General features: G+C 42.9%; 1 protein-coding gene across 8 annotated transcripts in view; it reads left to right on the top strand.

Annotated features, from left to right (window-relative positions):
- The window catches only part of nhsl1a (NHS-like 1a), a 34,648-nt gene extending 10,749 nt beyond the window's left edge, over positions 1 to 23,899 (top strand). The window contains exons 1-12 of one of the 8 annotated variants that reach the window (XM_030152580.1): positions 4,479 to 6,434; positions 11,549 to 11,659; positions 11,776 to 11,924; positions 12,070 to 12,144; positions 12,928 to 13,162; positions 13,317 to 13,448; positions 13,535 to 13,872; positions 16,746 to 17,474; positions 17,601 to 19,410; positions 19,468 to 20,721; positions 20,807 to 20,888; positions 21,472 to 23,899. In XM_030152580.1, the coding sequence (XP_030008440.1) occupies positions 5,723 to 6,434; positions 11,549 to 11,659; positions 11,776 to 11,924; positions 12,070 to 12,144; positions 12,928 to 13,162; positions 13,317 to 13,448; positions 13,535 to 13,872; positions 16,746 to 17,474; positions 17,601 to 19,410; positions 19,468 to 20,721; positions 20,807 to 20,888; positions 21,472 to 22,054 (6,210 nt within the window). In that variant the 5' untranslated portion in view covers positions 4,479 to 5,722 and the 3' untranslated portion in view covers positions 22,055 to 23,899. Of the gene's footprint in view, positions 1 to 2,861; positions 3,109 to 4,478; positions 6,435 to 10,182; positions 10,432 to 11,548; positions 11,660 to 11,775; positions 11,925 to 12,069; positions 12,145 to 12,927; positions 13,163 to 13,316; positions 13,449 to 13,534; positions 13,873 to 16,745; positions 17,475 to 17,600; positions 20,722 to 20,806; positions 20,889 to 20,987; positions 21,025 to 21,471 lie in introns of those variants that run through there. The other 7 variants (XM_030152596.1, XM_030152616.1, XM_030152571.1 and 4 more) reach the window with 7 other exon arrangements.
- The last annotated feature ends 554 nt before the right edge of the window (positions 23,900 to 24,453 follow it).

Genomic DNA, 24,453 nt, shown 5'->3' with positions numbered 1-24,453 from the left:
CCGTTTTGAAGATATTTCGTTGGTTTTGAAGCTGAAGTTTAGTTTTGTTTGGACTGAAAATGGATGAAACCGACAAAAATAAAACAAACGAGTGACTCCAGATGTGACATTATTAATTTTACTGTGTGGGTGTAAAGTGTTGTCGAAAAGCTGCGTAGAAACCGAACTAGATGTGAAAGGGAAGAAAACGCGCACAGCAGGGTTTGTGAAGCGCCCCCTGGTGGACAGGTGCGGATCACCTGCAGTTTAGGACAAATGAAGGAAAATGGTGTTTAATGTGAACATGAGGTGATATTAGAGGATTAACAAGAGCACAGACACCCAGGAAAGGTCACACTGAACATGATACACACAGGTCTACAAGATCATCAGTATATGTATATTTTATATGTGATACTGAAGAAAACAGCAGAAAAATGTCATAAATATGTATAAATGCCAAATATTTAACCTTAAATTCATAAAAAGTGGGGAAAAAATGCCAAAATACCATGGCTAACATTGAAGAAATATCAAATATTTCACACTTTCTGTAGAAAAATATATAAAAATCAGTGTGTAAAATATATTAATTGATATTATTTAATATAAAATCATGTTATATGTGATACTGAAGAAAACATTAAAATATCCCGAACATGTCACATATTCAATATTTTACAAATAAAACTGAACAAAATACAATAACCACTGGAATAAATGTCTGATATTCAAACGATTTATTTAAAATATTTAATAAAATGATAAATGTTGGTAGAACTTTAGTGATGTTTTATATATAAACCTGAGGAAAATGTGAAGATGATTTTATATTTCTGATTTCTATGTGAAGAAAACTTTAAAATAGTTTGATAAACATGTAGAAGTGGTAAATATTTAACATTTCATACATAAAAAATGAACAAAAGTTATAATATGACAAATATTAGAGGTTGACCGACTTGGGTTTTTCTAAGGCCAAAGCTGATTTTTTAAAAATTTGCTCAGACGATGGCCGATATCTACAGCTGATTTTTGAGGCCGATATTTAATGTAGATTTTTAAAACATTTTTTTAAAGCTCATTGATTGCAAAATACAATTAAACACTGAGATAATCAAGATTTTGATGCAGCAATATAAATGAAATTATTAATACACATACACATAGTACTCTTTTAACATTTATTGAACTTCAGGTGCTGCCCACACAGGTGCCTGATCAAATATCTTAAAACATTTTTACTACTGATCAAATATCGGCTTTAAAAAAAAAATTAAGGCCGATAATGAAAAAAATCAATATATCAGCTGATATATCAGTCTACCGCTAATAAATATTAAAGAAATGTTATCTATTTAACATTTTCTATAGACACCTGGATAAAATAAATTAAAATAATTATGACATATTTACATGTATTTTATATGTGATACTGACGAAAACATTGAAATAATTTAATGAACATATAGAAATGTCAAATATGCAACATTATATTCATAATATATGAACAAAAATATTGAAAAATGTTAAATATTGGGAAGAAATGTCAAATATCTAACATTTTGTATCGAAACCTGTACAAAATAAATAAAAAATATTTATTATATATACCTTTTTGTGTGTAATACTAAAGAAAACATTAAAATTATATAATAAACTAAGAGCAGTGTCAAATATTGAAAACTGTATTCATTAAAAAATAAAAAATGTGAAACTATTAGAAATGTCAAATATTAACCATCCATATTTCTGAGATAATAAAATGTTAAAATATCTGTCGAATATCTCTGTCCAGGATTTATAAATATAGTTAATAGATAAATACATACGTTTCCTTTTTTTAGTGTAATAATCTGTGACTCTACTTGATAAATCTGTGATACTTGTGCTGTTTTTTTATTCCTGCCTTTAATAAAATAACCTTAAATTGATGGTAAATTGACACATAACGATTTGATAGAAACTGAATAAAGACGGAGGGTTTTATTTAACATCCAGGTCTGTTTGGAGATGTCAATCGACTCAGTCTAATGTGATTAATGCAGCTATTTCTGTCTGGACTACAGCTCCCATCAGCCCCCTCTCAGAGTAACAAACAGCTCACTGTCCAATCAGACAACAGTTCATCAGGTTTTAAACCTACAGAGGAAACAGAACAATCTGAGACACAAAAATACCAAGATGAAAACCATGAAACGCCACAAAAAGAACAATGACGTCAAGAAAACATGACGACAACAGTGGGCATGAAAAGTAACAGATAAATATAAAAACTTAGTCAGGAAAAACTGCAAAATAACAAAACTCAAAAATAAAAATGATAAAAAGCTGTAAAATAACAAATAATTATTTAAAAGAAATGCTAAAATACCAAATATAAAAAATATTTTAAAAACAGAAATGATAAAAATCAATGAAATAACCAAAAATAAAAAAGTGACGATAAGCTGTAAAATAGCAAAAAAAAGATAAAAAAAACAAAACAAAACAAAGCACTGTAAAATAACAAAAACAGAGAAAATCTGTAAAATACCAAAAAAATAAAAATGTAATCACAGACAAAATGGGATGAAAATGTAAAAACAAAAAAAACAACGAAAATGACGTTATCATAATAATGATTGACGTGAATGTTGAGTTTCATCCAAATGTTATTTTCTGACTCGTGTTTTATTCCTTATTATTTATTTATTTGATGATGATGCTGATTATTATTATTATTAATTTATCATTTCATTATATTATTTTTATTCTTTTTTTGTTTTTGTAATTATTTCTACTGTCATTTATTGAGTCTTATTTTCTGTGGTTCTTCCTATAGATTCCTGTGGGGGGGGTTGAATCCTCCTGAGGTCAAAGGTCATCAGCCAGAGGGGCTGATGGGACGCGGAGTCATGAAGGAGAGAGAGAGGAGGGGCTTTTGTTTTGGTAGAGCGAGCCAGACACACAAAGGGAGAGAAAGAGAGAGAGAGTCTGTTTCAACTTGTGCTTCAGTGTTTGCTCAGATTCACTTTCAGCGACGACACAGACGCCGCCGTCGCCGCAGAGACGCCGCCGTTGCCACAGGGACGCTGCCGTCGCCACGGAAACGCCGCTGTCACCACGGAGACATGCTCTGCTTCAAAGGTGAGAGACAGGAAGTGCAGGGAGGAGTTGGGTCGAGCCCGGACGGCAAAAACCTCGGTCAGGTCAGAGTAGTACAGCAGCACAGCTGGTGGTTACCATGGTTACCAGCGCTGCGACCACTGCCGGTGGGCCTCGGTGACGGTGTGGGGTTCGTCCCGTCGTTGGCGTTGACGTTCAGGCTGAACTGGTGTAGAACTCGTTTGTTGTGGGTGTGGGTCGTGTACAGGCTCGACTCCGACACGTGCAGGTTGTGTAGTTGTGTAGTTGTGTGGTTGTTGTGCGTGGCTGGTATCTCCGGTGACTTGTCGGAACAGGCTGAAACATCCCGTTCATCTCCAAACACAGCTGTGAAACAGACACGCCCACATGTTTCACTAAGACACAAATGAAGCTGCTCGTCACCTCCAGTTCAGTTCAACACAGGAAGGAAAACAGGACGGATATGAACATGAGCTGATGTTTGACCAGGGGTCCTCCACCTTTTCTGAACCAAGCCCCACTAACAGCACCATCAGCCTACTGACCCCCCCCATGCCTGAAAATATTTTTGGGATGGGGGGGGTGCAAGTAGAAGTATCATGACAGACCGGTATGTGGAGGACGTGGTGGGTTTTATAGCTCTGTAGATAAAGCTGTGAGAAAGTGAAAGTCAGCTCCCCTCAACACATTTGTGACTGGGGGGGGTGGGGGGGTGATGTGCAGGACACCCCCCCCCACCCTCCCTCACGGACCTAGATCCAGACCTCAATACATAATTCTACAAGTAACGTGACAGTAACGCACCTGCACACACACGATGATGCCCCCCCCCCCCCCCCATGTACTTGCCCCCCCCCCAGCAGAGAACCACTGTTAGAGGATTAACAAGTGCACAAACACCCAGGAAACTGTTCCATATTTAACATTTTGTATAGAAATGGGGGTAAAAAATTATTATGTATACATTTTATTTATGATACTGAAGAAAACATTGAAATAAAATCTCAAAAAATGGCATTTATTTAACAGTGTACTTTAGAAAAATATGTGTAAAAAAAAAAAAAAGATGATTATTTTCTTTGTGTTTTTTTTCACTTTGTGTTGGTCTCTGTCGTTAGTGTTAGACATATTCCATCCATGTGAGTAGGTTTTGACTCTAACGTTCACCTCAGGACGTCTTTAAAAGAGGGTTAGCGCCACCTCCAGGCCATAGGCTGAAAAACATCGTAAAAATGACAGGAATACGATGAAATAAACCGAATAGTAAATGACACGTTTGGTTTGTTGTTGTCCGTCCTCCTGACCTTCTGTCGCCTGATTGGTCGGTCGGTAAAGACCTGGTCCATCTGCAGACCTGGATAATCCCCCTTAGTAGATTAGATTCAGAGACTGGAGGAAACATAGACACGCTCAGCTTCAGCGGGGACAGGTTCTGGTTCTGGTTCTGGTTCTGGTTCTGGATCTGGACTGACAGCCACGGGTTCCGTTGGACCTGGGTTCTGGATGACGGCTCGAGTTCATTTTATTTTGAAGGACTGGACCGGACCGGACCAGAGATGCTGGCAGACACAGTTGGTGGTGCAGACCTTCTAAACTTTTTAACTGTGGAATAGTTTGAGCTTTTATTATGAAAGAGTAGCATTTCAGGGGATTTATTGACCTTTATGATTTATTTTATTTTGAAGGACTCAGCTGAAATGTGAAACTTGTTGCTGTTTGTATCGATTTGAGTCTAGTGAAATTCAAATTAATGGATGATTTGATTTCAACTTAGAAATATGACATGCTTTTATTGTGAAATATGATCATTTTAAGTAGATTAATTAGGTTTAATATTAATGTGTTTATAGGATTAATAGAGATGCTAAACATTAAAATTGAAAACTGAAAATGATTTTATTCTGAAGAAATGTATAGATTCTTTTACTTGTACTTATTTCAAGCTTTTATTGTGAAATTCGGGAATTTCAAAGGATTTATTGAGTTCAACATTTGTTTTATTTTGAAGGGATCAGTTGAGATGTGAAACTTGTTCTCATTTGCATCAATTCAAGTCATTTAAAAATAGAATGAAGGTTTTTTTTTGATGCTGAGAAATAAGTTATGCTTTTCTTGTGAATCATGATCAGTTTAAGCAAATTAATTAGGTTTCATAGTAATTTATTAATAAGTTATGAGTTACATGAAGATTCTAAACGTTGAGTTGATACAAACTGTTTTATTATGGAGACATTTATATATTCAAACAAATTTTTATCTTAAGCTTTTATTGTGAAAAACCAACATTCTAAGAGGTATAATTGTATTGTAAAAAGGAGTAAAAGCCATTATTTTGATTTCACAAGCACAGGAAATGAAAAGTATCTCAGATTTCTGTCGTTTTGTGATACTACCAGTTTGGTCTGATTACGTAGAAGACGTTTGAGACTTTTTCTGTGAAAGATCGAACTGTAGATAATGAGTAGGTTCAGACTTTGAAGAATGTAAAACGAACTTTGGACTTTTACTGTGAAAGTCTGGTGACTTATGGCGACAAGTTGGACCTTCTTAGAGGCTTTTATTGTGAAAATTGTAGTGTCCCTCAGTTGTGATTTTTCCTGAACCGGATCCAGTCGTTGGCCAATCAGCTGTCAGGATGATCTCTTACGTGGAGTGTCTGGGCGGTGAGGGGGCGGGGCCTGGCGGGGCGTCTGGGTGCTGGAATTCAGAGCCTGATGATGACCTCGATGAGCTTCTTCCCCGTCAGTTTCCGGTTCTGCAGCCGAAGACGGAGGGCAGCCTTCGCCGCCGCCTACTCAGCGCCAAACTGCACCAGCACCACAACGCCATCTACGGGACAAACGCAAACATGCAGCATCACCACGGCGCCATCTACGGGATGAACAACCGAGTGCAGCAGCACCGTGACGCCAAGCACCAAATGAAGGACGCCAACAGGGGCATCGAACCCCCCTCGTCTGATAAGAAACCCCTCCTCCCTCAACATCACAGCCCGTGGCTCCGCCCCCAACCCCTCCCACCTCAACATCCCAACTCTTTGTCTTCTCATGGGAAGTTGCTCCTCCCTCCAGAAACATTTGGGAAAGCTCCGCCCCTTCAGATTCCCATCCTTGCTCAGCGGCGGCGGACCAGTTCGTTCCCCCCAAAACCAGAGCCCCGCCCCGGTTACACTGCGCCTGGCCCCTCCCCCCTTGGCGCCCCACCCTCATTCAAGGAGCCAGAGGTGCCGCCACAGTACCGGTACCAGCCCAGCAGGAGGCGCCGAAATGGATTATTCTGGTTCCGACGGCGACGAGGGAGGAGCTCCGTACCGGGAGCCACTCAAACCACGCCCCTTCTGCACAGAGGTATGGTGCTTGGAATTGTGGGTCATCGTAGGCGCCCACTTGGTTCGGTTCTGAATGGTTTTGGGTCTGAATGTAGGTCAGTGGCTCCCAGATGTAGATCCTGGTGCACTGAGGGATTATGGGAAAAGACATTATTTATTATCAGGCTATCATTGTCCTTAAAACCCTTTAAAAACAGGTTTGGTTTCCATGGAGATGCTCAAAGTTTTAATTGATGCCATTGGAAAAGCTCTGTGAGTTATTCAGATGTTTATAAATTGAGCTTTTATTGTGAAAAATCAACATTTCAAGTTGTTTTTTATTATTTATTTTGAAGGAATTAGTTTCATAGATCTACTACAAACTAATTCATTCAGACTTTGAAATTATTTTAGGAATTCTTAACTGAAAAAAGAGCTTTTATCGTGAAAGATGAACATTTTGAGCATATTTATCTTTTTTTATGAGTTACTTAATTGTTAAGTCGTTGTTTGTTGTTAATTTGCTTCTTTTAAATTCTTTACCAAAAATATTTTGAGCTTTTACTGTGAAAGATGATCCTTTTTAAGAGCTTTTATTAGTTTGCTTTTCTAATATTCTAATTATTTCTTACAGAGACACTGAAAGTTGGAATTAATGAAAATTAGGGTTTGGGTTTTAGTTTTATAGATGTTTTGGGATATACATAGTGGATTATGGACATTTTTAGTAAATTAATGAGTCGCATTTAAAAAAAAAAAATTCCGGAGAAATATTTGAATCTAATCTTCAGATTATTAGTCGTTAAGGAGGCTGATAAAGCACGTTTCCACTCAGTTTTCACTTTTTTAATTTATTTTCTTTTTTCTATTTTTTTGTTTGCTTTAGAACATAAATGCTGTGAAAAAATAGGAAATTATTATGTTTCTTTCCCCTTTTTTATTAATTTTATCTCCCCTTTGTTTAACTCGACAGATGCAGATTTTTTTTTTTGGGGGGGGGGGGGGGGGTTATGTTGTTTTCACTCAGGTACATGTGTTATATGGTTTGAGTGGTTTTTGATTTGACTTATCATGTTTTTTTTTATGTGTTAAGTCTGATACAAATGACATAAAATATAAGCGTAAAGAGCTGCTCATGACGCTAGGACCTGTTCAAATGTCGTGGTTTTATCGGGATTTTACAGCATTGGACACATGTGACACATTCAGGTTTAATTTAAGAGTTAATGTAATTCTGCTCAACAGTTTGTGGGTTAATCAGCCACCCTGTGGGGGGGGGGGATTATCTGGACTCAGGACTAATTCCTGTGCAACAGATGAACAGGCTTTAGTGAGTGGCAGCTGTCGTCGGTCACATGATCCCACAGGTAGAACACACCTGGACGTGATGGCAGCCTGTAGTCGTCCATCTGCGACCCAAACTAAAAAACATCCAAACTCCAGCTGCGACCAATATTCTGAATGTACACAGTGATTAGGCTAGCTGTATATGCATAAAAATGACGATATGGTTCAAATAGTCACTTGTCTGATAATGTGTAACAGTGTAAACGCATCCAGAGAACCGTCATGAAACTGGAATAACATCGATAAAATAGGCCCAAACAGAAAAATAATGTTAAATAACGTAACGAGGGCTTTTTCCTGTGCGTCTAAATGTCCTCAGAGATAAATAAACCGAATTGACAGCATTGGATTTGCTTTGATTCAGCGCTGACGATGGCAGCGAACGTCAGCGGCCAATAAAAACAGAGAAAATGATCCTCGCGACGACAGCGCTGTTTTGGTCTCTTTACGTGTTTTTTTTGCATCTTTAACAAATAACTTAAAACCGCAAATCAAATTATTTAGATGAATCGAAAAATGCCTGAGTCGCAAAAATCCTGATGATTCGTCTGTAGATGTTTGTCGTGTTTGACACATATTTAAATTGTTAAATGTTTTGGGCGCATCACTGACCTGGAACCGTAAATAAACACAGACTAGTGTTTTCAACTTTCACTCAGAACCTTCCCTGATGGTGGTGCAAAGGTCCGGGTGGATGTTTTTGGGCTTTAGCGCGTAACCGCAGTGAAACCATCAGAAAATAGCAAAGGCTGGCACTGACAGCCGAGTTAACGAGCGACACTTGAACACATCGGAGTTATTCTGAAACACAATGACCCACTTTGTGTCTAATTAATGAAACTAATTAAAGACGGAGGCGAAGATGGAGATAATTATCTGCTCCACTGGCCCAGTTCATCGACACATTTAGTCCCGATCTGGCCCAGTTTGGCGTCAACGCCATCCAACGCCGTGTTCAAAATACCACACGACTTCCATGTTTTAAGCGTAGAAGAAACGATGGAGGTCCATAAAATATAAAAACGTTTCTTTAAATGAACCCGATGAAGCTTCTCCTGAATCGTACGATGTTTGATGTTAATGTTGAGGTGTTTTTATTCATTTATATCATTGAGTTGGAGTCCGAGTCGCCTGTTTTTAACATATAAAAGGAACAGCAAAATAATCCAAAAATATTGTCCGTATCAGAACAGAAGCTCATCCTCTGAATAAATGCCAACTAATCTGTTGATAGGTTTTATGATCGTTAGTAAATATCAACCAGAGCTGGTTGTCAAGTCCAAAAAATCCAGAACATGGTTAAAAAATTATTTTTAATAAATGGACAGAAATTAGCAAAAATAATTAAGAAAATGAACAAAATGTTCAAGAAAACTGACAAAACTAATTAAAAAAAAAAAAAATATCTGAAATGATCAAAATAATTTAGAAAATGGGTAAAAATTTACAAAATAATTCAGAAAAAAACAAACAAAAAAAATTCAAGACAGTGAACAAAATAATGTAGAAAATGAACAAAATTAGCATAAAAATAGGTTTCTTCTCTTCTGTCTTCAGTTAAAAGATGAACAAACATCAACGAAATAATCAAGTAAAAACAGAAATAGATAAAATATTCAAGACTGAGCAAAATATTCTGGAAAATGGACAAAAACACTAAAAATATTGAGGAAAAATAAACAAAGTAACCAATAATGTTGACAAAATAATGGGAAAAGTGGGCAAAACTAGATTCAGATTCAAGTTTATTGTCATTCCAGCAAATAAAAAATACACAGAAACAAAATATTGTACTCAGGTCCCCGAATGTCAGCAGCATTTAGTAAAATAGTACAAATTACTGATGAAATAATAAAACTAATAAAATACTAATATAATAATAGCAATAACAATAACATCCCTCCTAAAAATTACCTATAAATAACTAAAAAAGTTTTATTTATAAAGTGCACAGCAGTAAAGTGCCAATTTAAAGTGCATTCCAGGCTCAAAACTAAAAAGTAACCAAGAAAAAAAACAAAATTAAATAAAATATTCATGACAGTAAATTAATCTAGAAAAGAGCAGAAACGTATCTGTATTCTGTGAAACTTCACTGAAAAGAAGAAATCAATGAAAATCAAATACAGTAGAGTGTGATCAGCTGCTGCATTCAAGTCTGCTGGGAATTTTGACAACTCCTTCTAGTGAATCTTTTTCTACTTCAACATAAAAACATTTCATCTGCAGAATTTAACGAGGAGTTAAAGTCGATGAAACGTCTCAGAACTCTGAGGGTTAATGTTGCGATTAACGAAGCACCAGCCCGGAGGCGGTGCAGGGGTGTGGTTTCCCACGGGTCCGCCTCTTGGTGGGATGCTGAAGCTGCCGTTTGAGGAGGCGTCGTAGAAAAACCAGAGCAGAGACGACGGCGAACACAGAGGATGAAAGATGAGGCGTCGGCATCCGTCTGCAGCTCAGCGGCGTCCACGAGGCGGAGTTTAACCTTCAGCACCCGAAGGACACGCGTGTGTTAGAGGAGGAGAGGAGGGGAGGGGAGGGGAGGGGCTGCAGTAGCGCTGCTGCTGCTCACCGCCTCCTCTCTGTCTGCTGCAGCCTCAGGACGCGACCGGGCGCGCTCAGTGGCGTCGTTATGGTTCTGATTGGAGCCGCCGTCAAATCCGTCCTCAAATACCTGAGTAAGAGCAGAGGTAAGAATCCAGGACCGGGTCTGGGTCCAGGCTTGGGTCCAGGTCTCCGTCCCGAAATGGGTCCAAGTCCAGGTCCGGATCTAGGTTTGGGTCCAAGTCTGGGTCTGGGTCTGGGAATGATTCCAGGTCTGGGTGCAGGTCTGGATTCAGGTCCAGGTGTTTGTCTTAGTTCGGGTTCAAATCTGACTCCAGATCTAGGTCTGGGTCCTGATCTATGGTTCTGATCAGATCTAGGCCTGGATCTAAGTATGGGTCTTCCTCCAGATATAGATGCAGGTCTGGGTCCAGGTCTGGGTCTGGGTGCAGATCTATATCTGGGTGTTTGTCTGAGTCCCAGTTCAAATCTGAGTCCAGCTTCAGATCCAGATCCAGGATCAGATATGGGTCTGAGTCCGGGTCTGGATCTAGATCCAAGTCTTGGTCCAGAGCCTGGTCTAGGTCTGGGTCCAGGTTTAAGATTAGGTCCAGTTTCAGATCCATGTCCAGGTCTTTGTCTGGGTCAACATTTTAATACCATTAATGTTTTGTGTCTGGTCTCGTTTTCCTGGTGGACCTGGTGGTCTCCTGGTGGACCGTGATGGTTCCTGCTGGACCTGGTGGATCTGGTGGATGACTAGCAGTCTCCTGGGGGACCCTGGTGGTTCCTGGTGGTCTCCTGTTGGACTCTTGGTGGACTTGGTGGTCTCCCGGTGGACACTGATGGTCTCCTGGTGGGTCCAGGTGGTGGACCCTGGTGTTTCCTGGTGCACTTGGTGGTCTCCTGGTGGACCCCGATGGTCTCCTGGTGGGTGCAGGTGGGCACCTGGTGGACCTGGTGGTTTCTGGTGGTGAACCTGGTGTTTCTTGTTGGTCTCCTGGTGAACTTGGTGGATCTGGTGGACTCCTGGTGCACCCTGGTGGTTCCTGCTGGACCTGGTGGATCCAGTGGACTACTAGCAGTCTCCGGGTGGTTCCTGGTGGATATTGTGGGCTCCTGGTGATTTCCTGGTTGATCTGGTGGACCCTGGTCCTTCCTGGTGTTTCCGAGTGGACTTGGTTGTCTCCTGGTGGACCCTGGTGGACCCTGGTGGACCCTGGTGGACTGCTAAGTTGACGTGTTCTCTCTGTTTGTCTGCAGCTGGGGACAGAGACGGGAAGTGGTCCGTTCACTACACTACCCAGAAGCCTCAGCAGGGCCTCTTCTTCATCCCGGGACAGAAACGACCTGGCAGCAGCGACGACCTGCGAGGTCAGAGGTCACACAGAGACACAGACGAAGCAGCTTTAGGAAATCCATCAGTCTGTAGGTGGTTGGGTGGTGCTGGTGGTCCTCACAGTGTCGTCTTTCCTCTGTTCTGTGCTCAGCATGGAACGGGTTACCTCAGCATGGATCCGGCAGCTCCCAGAGCCCCACCTTCTGCCCCCCGAGCTCCGCCTTCTGCTCACCGAGCCCCGCCTCCAACCAATCAGACAGCAGCACACGCCGACGGTGGAGGGACAAAAGCAGGAAGATGGTGAGTCACACTTTGATGAAATAATAAAAAATTAAAATTAAGCCTCATTATTGTCGTTGACCTTTGACCTTTACGCCCCCTGCTGGTGAGTCTACTTCCTGTTTGTGTTCCTCACCTGGTTGGTGTCCTGGTCTTGTCTCCTCAGAGGTCCACGTTCATGGACTTTGTCTCTCAGTCCTGCTTTTCAGTTTGTTTCAAGTTTTCAGTGTGGAGGAGAAAGGTAAAGGATCAAAGTAGGCCAATGTAGACCCAAGTAGGCCGATGTAGACCCAAGTAGACCAATGTAGACCCATGTAGGCTGATGTAGACCCAAGTAGACCCATGTAGACCCATGTAAACCCAAGTAGGCCAATGTAGACCCATGTAGGCTGATGTAGACCCAAGTAGACCCATGTAGACCCAAGTAGGCCAATGTAGACCCATGTAGGCTGATGTAGACCCAAGTAGACCAATGTAGACCCAAGTAGACCAATGTAGACCCAAGTAGGCTGATGTAGACCCAAGTAGGCCAATGTAGACCCAAGTAGGCTGATGTAGACCCAAGTAGACCAATGTAGACCCAAGTAGACCAATGTAGATCCTAGTAGGGCAATGTAGACCCTAGTAGGCTAATGTAGACCCAAGCAGACCAATGTAGATCCAAGTAGGCCAATGTAGACCCAAGTAGACCAATGTAGACCCTAGTAGGCCAATGTAGATCCAAGTGGACCAAAGTAGACCCAAGTAAACCAATGTAGAGCCAAGTAGACAAAATTAGACTCAAGTAGGTCAAAGCAGGCCAAAGTACAATGATATAGATCTAAGTAGACCAATGTAAACCAAACAAGACTAAAGTCGACCCAAGTAGACTGACGTAGACCGAACCAGACTAAAGTAGACTAAAGTAGACTGATGTCAAGTGTAGACTAGTCCTCTGATGCATCATGTCCACATACGGTTTCTGTCGACTTAGACTGAATTTAAATCTGGACTCTCCCGTTAATCTGGACTACATCTTCCTCAGTCCTCAACTTCCTCCGATGAAGATGAGCGGTTCTTCTTGAGCAACGCGCGACCCCTGACCCCTCTGGTCCTCAACCCGGTCCAACTCACTTCCTGCTGGGACGCCTTCCCTCCGGCGTATGAGCCGACGGTCGACATGGAGGAGGAGCCGACGCCTCGGCTGCCGACACCGGAGGAGAAGATGAGGAGGCAGGCGGAGGCCGTTGCTGCCGACATTGTCCCTATAAATGTGACAGGTTTGAACCCTGACTCTGTTTACGTTAAATGTTGGACTCGAGTCATCGTGGACTTTAAGTATGACTCACAGTTGATTGAACAACTCTTACGGCTCAACCTGGACTCAGTGTTCGTAGTATCATATTTTAACTCTTGTGTTTTCATGATTGACAGGTGAAAGTTTTGATCGCCAGGCCAGTTTTCGACGAACACTCTCCAACTGCGACTCATTATCTCGAAGACCTCGTAACCTTAGTCGCCGCAAGACCGTGACTGGGATCCCAGAGGACGTTAGCAGGAAGTTGGGTATGAGTTCACTTCAGTTAGCAATGTTCGCTATTGTCCTTCCAATATGTTTGTGTCACATATGTGACATGTGTTTGTCTTTGCAGACTCGTCCTCGTCCTCTGTGGTTCTTCCAGGCCAGTTCTCCACGGTGGGTCGGCCCGTCTCCGCCCACCACCCGCATAAGACCATGAATAAGGAGGAGGTGGACCTGAAAGACAGGAGGAACGAGCTGTCGACTGGGAGACGGATCCGAGCCCCTAAAGGAGATGGGATGTCCAGTCTCATGGCAACCCTGACCTCCTGCCGCAACCGGTCCGCCTCCTCAGCCTCAGACGTCCACCAACTCCCCCGTTTGGACACCACCTCCTCTTTAAATTCTGAGACCAGCTGTAACAGCGCCTCCTACCGGACGCTCAGCGCCTCCTCCTCCTCCTGCTGCCAGGTCAGTTCACAGTTCACATTACCTCAGTAGAACACCTTTAAACGCTCTTAAAGCCATTGATGCTAAAACGTATCCAGGAACAAAAAGCAGAACCTGCAGATGGAAGGATCGCTGAGCCTATCAGGAAATATTTTTAACTTGAGTCGCAAAAATATGGAAGGCAGCCAATGGGCTTACACTACTAAAGGGTGGAGATCCTTCAGATCTGATCACAGCATTCTAACAGATACACGATCAAAGTTCAGAGCAGGACACAGCTCTGTAACAGCAACTGCACTGGTTTTAATTCGGTTAAAGCCCAGGACAAAAAGCTACTGTGAGCAGCCTTATTTGTTGATCTGTTAAAAGCATCTGAATCTGTGGATCATGAACCTTTACTAAACAGATTAAGTGCAAGAGGAAGAGGAGGAACAGAGTTAAAATGGTTACGGAATGGCCTAACAGAACGTACACCGTGTGTTTCAGATAGTTTTAAATCTGACTTTGTAGAAACTCTAATGCAGGGGTCTGAAACTCATTTTCTTTCAGGGGACACATTCTGCCCACTTTGATCTCCAGTGGGCCAGACCAGTAAAATAATAGCATCATAACCTATAAATAATGACAACTACAAATTTTTGTCTTTGTTTTAGTGCAAAAAAAACCATTAAATTATGAAAATACTTACTTTTATAAACTATCCAAACAAATAAGATGTGAATAACCTGAAAAAAATTAAATTTCTTAAGAAAAATAAGTGCAATTTTAACAATATTATGCCTCAACTTATCCTTTCTACATGTGCATTATGGATCGGATCTACAAAGACAATAAACACTGAGTAACAGGCAGAAAAGAGTTCAAATTACTGCTTAATTAGTGCTTTTCTTTAGACATTTCAGGTTGTTCATATTTGTTCTGATTATTCACATTTTATTATTACAGGATAGTTTATAAATGTAAATATTTTCATAATTTAATGTTATTTTTTGCTCTAAAACAAAGAGAAAAATTTGAAGTTGTCATTATTTATAGGGATAATGTAATGTTTTTTTTCACATCAAAGAAAATATGTAGGTTTTTGTCGGTTCTTCTGCTGTTATTATTTGACTGTAGATCGTATTGGTCTGTATGTGGAACCTGAACTAAAATGAGTTCCACAGCTTTGACAGTGGAATTTTTGGACTTTGCAATTTCATCCCACGGGCCGGATTGGAACCTTTGGCGGGTCGCATTTGGTACCCGGGCTGCATGTTTGAGACCCCTGATCTAATGGGATATACCACAAGGTTATGTTTATGCCCCGGTTTTATTTTCTATATTTATTAATTGATTTGACCAAAGATTAAAAAATGCTAAATTGTGTGATTACAGTCATGACACAGTTGCATAAATTAGTGGCTCTGTTCTCTGATCACCTTTAACTGGTTCTGAATGTAAAAAAAACCAAAAACCTAAATTTCCAACTTTCTCCAGGGCTTGGTCATATTCCACAGAAAACAAAAATCTTTATACTCTGAATGGGAACCCAGTTGAAAAAGTTGATCATTTAAGTACGTAGGCATTAGGTTGGATAAAAAGATAATGTTTAAGAAGAACAGAAAATCGAGCAAAAAAGCTGAAAGTAAGGCTAGGCATTTAGTTTAGTAATAAATCTTGCTTCGGTATATTTGCCAGATAATGTGCAGGCCATGTTTCTGTGTGTTGGACTATGAGGATGTGATTTAGACGGATGATTCCTCCACTGAACTCCAGCTGGTATCGCTGCTTTTGAATCAGTAGGCTGGACTTCACTAACTCTACACACATATTAGGCTGTTCTGGGTAAACTCCCCTTGTATTTATGCAGACTCATGATCAGTGTTGGGAATAACGGCATCAAAAATAACAGTGTTAGTAATGCCGTTATTGTTTTCCAGTGACAGGTAATCTAATGAATTTGTTACAACGCCGTTACCGGCATTGAAATGTGGCGTGTTACTATGTACTGATATCTAACAGCTGTTATCCGTCCTGGCTCAGCCAGGCACAAGAGATGTGATGTTCGTAGACGAGTCGAGTCTTTTAACGGCTCTTTAAAGGGAATAATAAGAACCAATTTGTTGCAAGCCATTCGTTTACGAGCTCTTCTTTTATTCAAATCGCCCACACTGCCTTCATGCCTCACCTGTGTGTCCATGAGTCTGAGTTGGCCACACCCCCTTCACCTGAACCACTAATGACATGTCCGAGGTTGAGTTGTCCCAGCACACACCATGCACTTGAACGCAGCTACGTGCGCAGCTAATTTGGGGGAGGAGTTATCAGTGAGTCCGACTGACTGGACTGAAGACATTTACTGCTGGACCAGAGAGGAGCCACTGAAAAAAGTGGAGATGTGGGATTAACTGGAGGATCTTCTTCTTCCTATAAATGCTGATATGCACTTATGTGGTGGACCCCAGCTGGGCCCTGGTGGACCCCAGCTGGGCCCTGGTGGACCTGGTGGACCCTGGTGGACCCCAGCTGGGCCCTGGTGGACCCCAGCCTCACCACAGTCATGGTATGCGGTTCTACTCTGTAACTGGCCTGTGAAACACGCTCAGAAATCAGTTTCCTTTTACATATTTGAAGATTTGTCAAAGAAGTAACGTAATAATTACTTTCTCTGGCAATTAATTACATTTATGAAGGAGTAATTCCATTACTAATTCAGTTACTTTTTTGGGAAGTAACTAGTAACTATAACTAATTTCTTTTTAAAAGTAATTTGCCCAACACTGCTCATGATGCAGACCTCCAGTGGTCTTCAGTTTTGTTCTTCCAGGTGGGTTTCTAACCACAGGGATCTTGACCTTAGGGGACTACTGAGTTAACAAAGGTTAAATAAGATTAAAGGTTTCCATTTTCTCCAGTTTCAGGATCTGCCTGGATTCTCCAGTGATGTCCAACCTCTGTTCGTACCTCCATCTCCGTCCTCCTCCATCTCTTCGTTTCCCTCCTCCCCCGTCCCCATGAGGTCTGAGTGGTCTTACCCTAGTGTCACCTCCCCTTCCTCCTCCCACTACCTCTCCTCGTCCTCCATCACTGACTCAGAGTCTCACTTCGGATACCGAGCCCTTGAGGACCGGACACCGTTGCAGCAGGAGACCCCCGATGGCTTCTACAGCAAGGAGAGGTGGGGCAGCATCTCCCAGGAGACGGGGTCTGTTTGTGACCCCCTTTTGTCAGGTCGCTCCTCCCCCTCCAACACTGACTGCGCCTCCTTATGTTCGGAGGAAGTCTCCGCCACCCCCTACTCACTGAAGCTGGACCAAAACTCAAGAACTATCACTCGCAGCATCTCTCTGCGCAAGTCAAGGTGTCCTCCTCCACCACCGCTGCGTTCGGACTCTCTACGGCGGCGTCCAGGTCGTGGTAGAACCTCTCGCTCCTGTTCGAGCCCCCGCCTGGAGCGCACCACCCCACGGACCTCCACTCCATCACCCCACAACTTTCAGGACCCCTGGGTTCCTCGGAGCACTACCAAAAGACGGCAGAGTGGGCTCAACTGTGGCACAGTCACGACCTTTGAACCTTTACATCCAGATGCACAGGAGGCCCCGCCTTCAGAGCCCCAGCTGACAAGCCCCGCCCACTCCCAGGTAAGGATGTAACCGTTACCATGAGCTACTGTTCGCTGGGATCTGGAGCTTTGTGATGTAGTCGATGTTTTAATCTTATTACTTCTTTGAACCTTTGTCGAATCTGCATACTGTTTCTTCTCCAAGGTGTTTGCTCCTGGATCTCCTGGTTTGGAGGAGGAGGGGCTGACGTTCACCCAACAGTCCGACGCCTCCTCTGGGCTGCAGCGCCTCGCCTCGCCCTCCAGCGGATACTCCAGCCAGTCCAACACCCCCACCCCTGGCACTCCCGTGTCTTCCCCCCTGACCCCCTCCTCCCCGTTAACATTCAGCCCAGGAGCCTTCATACTCCTGCCTCCACCGCCGCCGCCACCACCTCCACCCACCACCTCATCCCCTTCACGCTCCTTGTCTTCGTCCTCAGTGCGAAGGAGCAGGGCAGATTCATCTCTGGCCGAAGGGAGGTCAAAACCACCGGTGCCAGAGAGGAAGTCATCGCTCCTCTCTTCCCTCTCCTCCTCTTTCTCCTCTACCTCCTCCCTCTCTTCCTGCACCTCCTCAGAGTCATCAGCCAGACATCCTCCGCCTCCTCCACCTCCTCCCTTACCAACACAATGTCCTCCTGCTCCGGTTTACTCGCCTCCGCCACCTCCTCCATCTTTCAACAGATTCTCTGCTGCTCCTCCTCCTCCGCCATCATCTCTCCCTCCTCCACCGCCACCTCCTCCTCCTCTTCCTCCATCCTCCCGGCCTCCTCCTCCCCCCTACTCCCATGCCATTAAACAGACCTCCCTTCATTCCTCTCCACCATCAACTGCCTCCTTTCCACTTCCCCTTTCAAAACGGCCACTTCCTCCTCTCCCTCCCCCTCCTCCTCCTCCTCCTCCTCCTCCTCCTTCTCCTCCCACTGCCTCCCCAACCCCCACTTCCAGGTCTCCAAGCAGTGTTAAATTGGCCACGCCCACCAGCCCCCTGGTCACCGCCCAGGCCCTACAGGGGATCAAACTTCGCTCAGTCAAGAACCAGGATGAAGCTAAAAATGCTAATGCTAACCATGATCAACTGAGTGAAGATGCTGATCCGGACTGTGAAGTGCTAAAGCTAGCTACAACTGAAGCTAACACATCAAATGCTTTAATCATCAACCAACCTGAGGGTTCAGCTCATGCTGATCTTCAGGGCTTGCAAGACCATACTGTTGTTGTTCATCCACATGATGACACTAACGCAAACAATGCATTAATTGCCAACCAACCTAAATTTGATCATGAAACAATGAAACATGAAATCAGTGCAAATGATGCTAGTTTTCTGAACCTACAGGACCATATTGAAGCTAAAACAGTCAGTTCTTTAATTACCAGCCAACCTGAGTTGGATCATTCATCGCACAATCTGATGAAACATGACATTAGCACAAGTGGTAATTTAACTCTCACTAATCTTCACAGCCTTCAAGATGTTCTTGAGGCCCATCAAGCTAATGAAGCTAATATACAGAATGATTTAAACCAACCTGGACTTGAGTTAAATAATGCTAACGACAACCTGACTGAAGAGGCGATTAGCACGTCCCCCTCTGCTAATTTTCAGAATCTTCAAGACCTCACTGCTGCTTGTCTAGACAATCATCCAGGCAATGAAGCTCAAGTACCGAACACTTTAGTTTCTAATCAACCTGGACTCAGTCACAATTACTACAACCTGATGAATCATGAAATTTGCACAAAATCTGAGAGTTTAGCTCATGCTAATTGCCACAATCCACAAGACTGTCTTGCTGTTGCTTGTCCACACAATGACGCTAACATTCTAAGCACTTTAACTGCAAACCAACCTGGATTTGAGTATGCTAACCACAACCAGATAAAATGTGAAACAGTTGATTCGACTCATGCTAATCTCCAGAACCTACAGGACCGTGCTCTTGTTTGTCCAGACAATGAAAATAATGTAACCAATGGTGAGTCAGCTCATGCCAACCATAACCTGATGAGATTTGAGGTTAGCACATCCAGTGACGGTTCAGCTCATGCTAATGTCCAGTTCAGCTGTGAGACTCCTGAAGACGCCAAGGACAACAAACAAGACTGGGAAGACACAGACACGTATGCAATGCTAACAAACAGCGGAGTCTCCAGTCCTGATGGTGTCTGGGTTAAAATGTCTGATGAAACTGATGAGAGCAACCTGCACACAGAGATCCAACATCAACAGGTCGCCACGGTAACTGAACAGAAACCCCTTGACGCTGAGGAGTCGTACTGGACCCTCTCTGGAAATAAACCGATAGAAAGCAGAACAGAACCGTCAGAGGTCAAAGAGGACAAACGCTGCAGAGCTGGTGACGATTCAACATCTATCAGGATCTCAGAAAAACCCAATAGTTCATCTGAACCATTTACCCCGAGAAAGAAACCTGTTCTGCCAAAGAAGCCTGACCTCGGTATCCTGGGTCTCCTCAAATCCCCAAATAAGACGGTGTTGAAAACGGCTTCACCAGACAGAACTGGAACAGTCCCTGCGAAAGTCACAACACCGACTCCTTCACCTGCTGAATCACCTCGCAGACAAAAACCACCGATTTTGCACAAGAAACCAGATCTGCCTAAAAATACCAAACCCAATGTGGTTTCTAAGGAACCAACCACTGGTAGAAACTGTGGTACCTCAAGGATCTGGACTACAGCTGAGTCCTGCAGCACTTTAGGAACCTCAGCAACGTCCAGAAGCACCACGGCAGACTCTGGAAAATCTGGGATCATCAGCGTAGATGGTCTTAGGAACGACGAGCTTCATAAGAGGGTAATGAGGTCTTCACTCGCTGAAGATGAAGATGAGGAAGAAGAGAAGTTGACAGGGATGAAAATGACAATGATAACACCAAATAAGAAAGACAAAGTGAGGAAGAGGAGGAAGAGGAGAGGCGGAAGGCACCTGCTGTTGATGTCCTCACCCATGCAGCCCTCGCCCTCCTCTTCATCGTCATCATCCTCTTCATCGTCTTCATCATCGTCATCTGGAGAAGAACTGGACGTGGAGAAAACGGCACAAACCAGTCGGGGAACAAGGATGATGAAGGTGAACGTGGACGACAGCACAGACTCCGAGGGCTCCTGCGCTCTGATTGGTCAGAGCAGGTCTTCCCTCAGCAGCGCACTGTCCACCGACAGCCTGCGGGGGGAGCTGTCGCTTCCAGATCTCCTCATACAGGAACCAGGGGAGGAAGCACAGAGGACGAAGGGGGGAGCTGGGGGATCTCCAGATGGTAAGTTTGAGTCTTGTAGATTCAGAGATGTTCAGTAGATGCAGATTAATAACCGGCGCCTTGTGTTCTCCGTCTCCGTCTTTAGTGTTCATCGGTGTTTCTGCCGATCAGATGTTTGTCTCCAGTCGACCTCGAACAACCGAAGACCTGTTCACCGTCATCCACAGGTACAAACACTCCCTAACATGTTCACTTCCTGTTCACATCCACCGTCACCTTCTTTCTAATGTCTCCACCTCGTTCCTCTCTCTGCCTCGGTGGAGCAGTGCAGTATGGGAAGGCACGGCGTGAATATGGCGGCAGGTAAAGCTGTGATTGGAGAATGTAGTCCAGTAGGCGGAGTTTAGTTCTGGTGTAGTTTGTAGTTTAGGCTGAGATTCCCTTTTCCCCAACGCAGTACGTTTACAGTGTGGTGTTTGGACCGATGAGAGGAAGTGGCAGCAGGTTACCATCAGAAAGAGTCGGAAGAAGAAGAAATGACGACAAAAAAAAAAAAACCATGTTGAAATGAGATGAGGATCCAAAGAACACCTCAGATAAAGTACTAACCAACACTGGAACAAAAACAGGGACCTTATTTTGGACGTTCATCTCCTCATGTGGTCATTAACTTCCTTTTCATTTTCTATTTTTTCTCAACGTGAACCTTGTCGTCTTTTGGATCAAATGTTGACGTATTTTCCCTGATTCCTCATTAAACATCATGATTAAAAATAAATGGTTTAGCCACAATATCTGTTTGTGTCTCAGGTCAAAGCGGAAGATGCTGGGAAGAAGATATTCAGAAGAAAACAGACTTCACACCTCCTCGTCCTCAGCGACCCCCACCGACCCCTCGCCTAGTCCCGCACGACCCCTCACCCCCCTGGGTCAAAGGTCAATGAGTAGCGAGAGCTTCAAGGCCCTCCTCCTGAGGAAGGGTGGGCGGTCTGACTCGACTTCTCGGATCTCGGCCGTGGAGAGACTTCGTAGAGTCGACCCCGTGACTTCGTCGCCCGACCCTTTGGACCCTCCCGCCATTGACCCCAGTGAGACCCCGGACGACCCTGTTTCTCCAGACTTCTCCGTGATGTTCAGGTGGAGGCGACGTGATCCTCCACTCCTCTTCACCACCTCCTCTTCCTCACCGTTCATCTTCCTCTCCTCTTCCTCCTTTCGACCTCGCTCCCTCACTCCTCCTTGCTCGTCCAGCCGACGCTTCGCCGCTCGCTGCCGCCTTTACGCCGCCCCGATGACAGCCATCTTGGAAGGGGAAGAAGAGGACGAGGAGGTCTTTGTGGAGCTTCCCGGACCTGGTTCAGGACTGAGGCGGACCCTGGTGCAGATCACCTGATGACCTGCCTCGACAGACTCTGTTTAACTGAATGTATTAAGCACACGTCTACATCTGAAGGTTGGTGCTGGAGTGGACGCTCGCTCTGCTGTGATTGGTCCATTAGTGGACAGAATCTGAACTGAACAACGTAAAGGAAAAAAAACCAACTCACCAAGAAAACAATCTCAAAGTGGGATGATGATTAAAACGATGTCAATAACAACATCTGGACATTTGAACTCTACACCCACAGAGCTCCACATGCTCCACCCACTGAACCCCAGATGCAGAAAACTGAGTCTGGACCTGGTTTTGGTTCCAGAAACAGATGAAATTCCCAACCAGTTCCAGAGTTCGACTTTGAGGAGTGCAGTGAACACCAGTGCACCTGAGCAAAACAACGTGTCAGATGTTGAAATGTTTTAGTTTTCTGCATCGAGTCCCAGGTTCAGACTTAAACACAGTGTTCTTCACCTAAAACCACACAAATACAAGACTTCATGTCTTTATTAAGTCAAGTCAATTGTATTTATGAAGCACATTTAAAAACAACAGAGTTTGACCAAAGTGTTGTACAGATTCAAAGCAGGAATAGAATTAAACAGATACAAATAAAATCTAGACAAGTAAAATCAGATCAAATGAAGTAAAATAAATAAAATACTAGAACTCAAACACTCACACAGTAACTGAACCCATGGATTTAGTAACTGGTCAGAAATAATTGGAAATAACTTTAACCCTTTAAAACCTGACCTACATAATTCAATTTTTTGGAATTGAGATGTGTATTCAAGTTTATGTTTATATCATTTTGTTTCTGGTATATTTTCGTATCACATTTGATACATAAGGTGTTTTTATGAAGCAGTATCAAACCTGACACACACCGTTTTAACATAACTGTACAATAAAGGATCAGTTATCAAGTAACTATGCAATGTTTCAATACATGAAGTACTTATTTTTAAAAAATTAATAACGATATAAATGTTCTTTTTAATGTAACTTTTTGAAAATTACTAAAGATTTTCCTGCAAAAAGTGTGGATGATTTAGCGATGACAGCCATATTGAAAAGGGCAAAAAAATAAAGCCCTTCCAGCGGCTGTAGTGGAATAATCCCACAAATCTATGCGTACAAATGAAAAAAGAGAGTGTTAGCTGGTGTGTAGGTTCTGGTCTGAGGGTCTGTGTTTTTGTCTGTATCTGTGTTTAGGTCCAAATCCAAGTCGGGCAGAAAACTGGGAAATTTGTCTCCACAGATTTCACAGAACATCTCCATCCTCACCTTAGGTCAGCTGACATCCCATTGGGCCGGTGTAGGCGGGGCTTCACCTTCCTGTCATGCTGTTAGGATGAACCAGTCACAGCAGAGCGTTCGACCCCTCAGTCCAATCCTGATGAATCACAAACTACAGGAGCCTGTAAAGGACATGCATGGAATTAGTCCTGCTTTTGATTTGTAGGTGTGAATAAAATATAAACCAAACCATGTAATGAAACAGATGAATGTTTTTAACTGAGCTGCAGCTGATGTTTTAGTTCTGAATGATGCTGAGGTTTCCATGTGTTTGTAAGAGTCGGGGTTTCATCCTGTTTTTTTATTTTCTTCTTTCTGAGCTGAGATCATGTATGAATAAGGTGACGTCGACATGTTTTTTTACTAATCCTGTGGGATATACCTCTGTAAATAACCCTGTTTCTCTCATATTTATTGTCTTTTTGCTGCTACTCATTTATTTCTGTAGCTTCAGTATCAGGTCGACTCTGAACGAACTATAAAAGAAAGAAGATCGACCTGAAAAACATAAAAACACAAACATAAACGATGTAAGCAATAAATGACAAAGTCAACTCCTGATGCTGTGGTTTACTCCTCCAGGTGCGTCCTCATCTCATCAGTTGGTGTTTATTCATCCAGGATGCACTCCTCCCTCTGTCCACCAGGTGGTGCTGTGGGTCCAGGTTAAAGCCTGCCCATATTTTTAAGTTTTGTTTTTTTTTTTTTACTTGTGGAATGTTAGAAAGGATGAGTCTGAAACTACAGGAACCTGCAAAGAATATACATGGAATTATGCTTCTATTATGTTTGTAAAAATAGGATCAGGTTGACAGGAAGTTGATCAAACTGCCAAAACTGAACATAAACATATTCAATTTAACCTTTATTTGACCAAAAAAAAACAAAACAAACATTGACATTTAAAACCTCTATTTAAGGGAGTTCCAACTGGAATACACAACAAATACAAAACAAAGTTAAAACACAAGATGACAAATGAAAGAAGAAGAGGACGAACAAATGGAAGGGAACATTTACCTTCAGCCTTTTTACTCAAACATTCACTGGAACTTATTTACCTGGTAAAAGGAATCCGAGGTAATCTGTGTGGTTTGTGTTTCCACCTCAAAGTT

The sequence above is a fragment of the Sphaeramia orbicularis genome, chromosome 2, assembly GCF_902148855.1.
Source record: "Sphaeramia orbicularis chromosome 2, fSphaOr1.1, whole genome shotgun sequence".
NCBI lineage: Eukaryota > Metazoa > Chordata > Actinopteri > Kurtiformes > Apogonidae > Sphaeramia > Sphaeramia orbicularis.
This window is presented reverse-complemented; position numbering and strand designations above follow the sequence as displayed.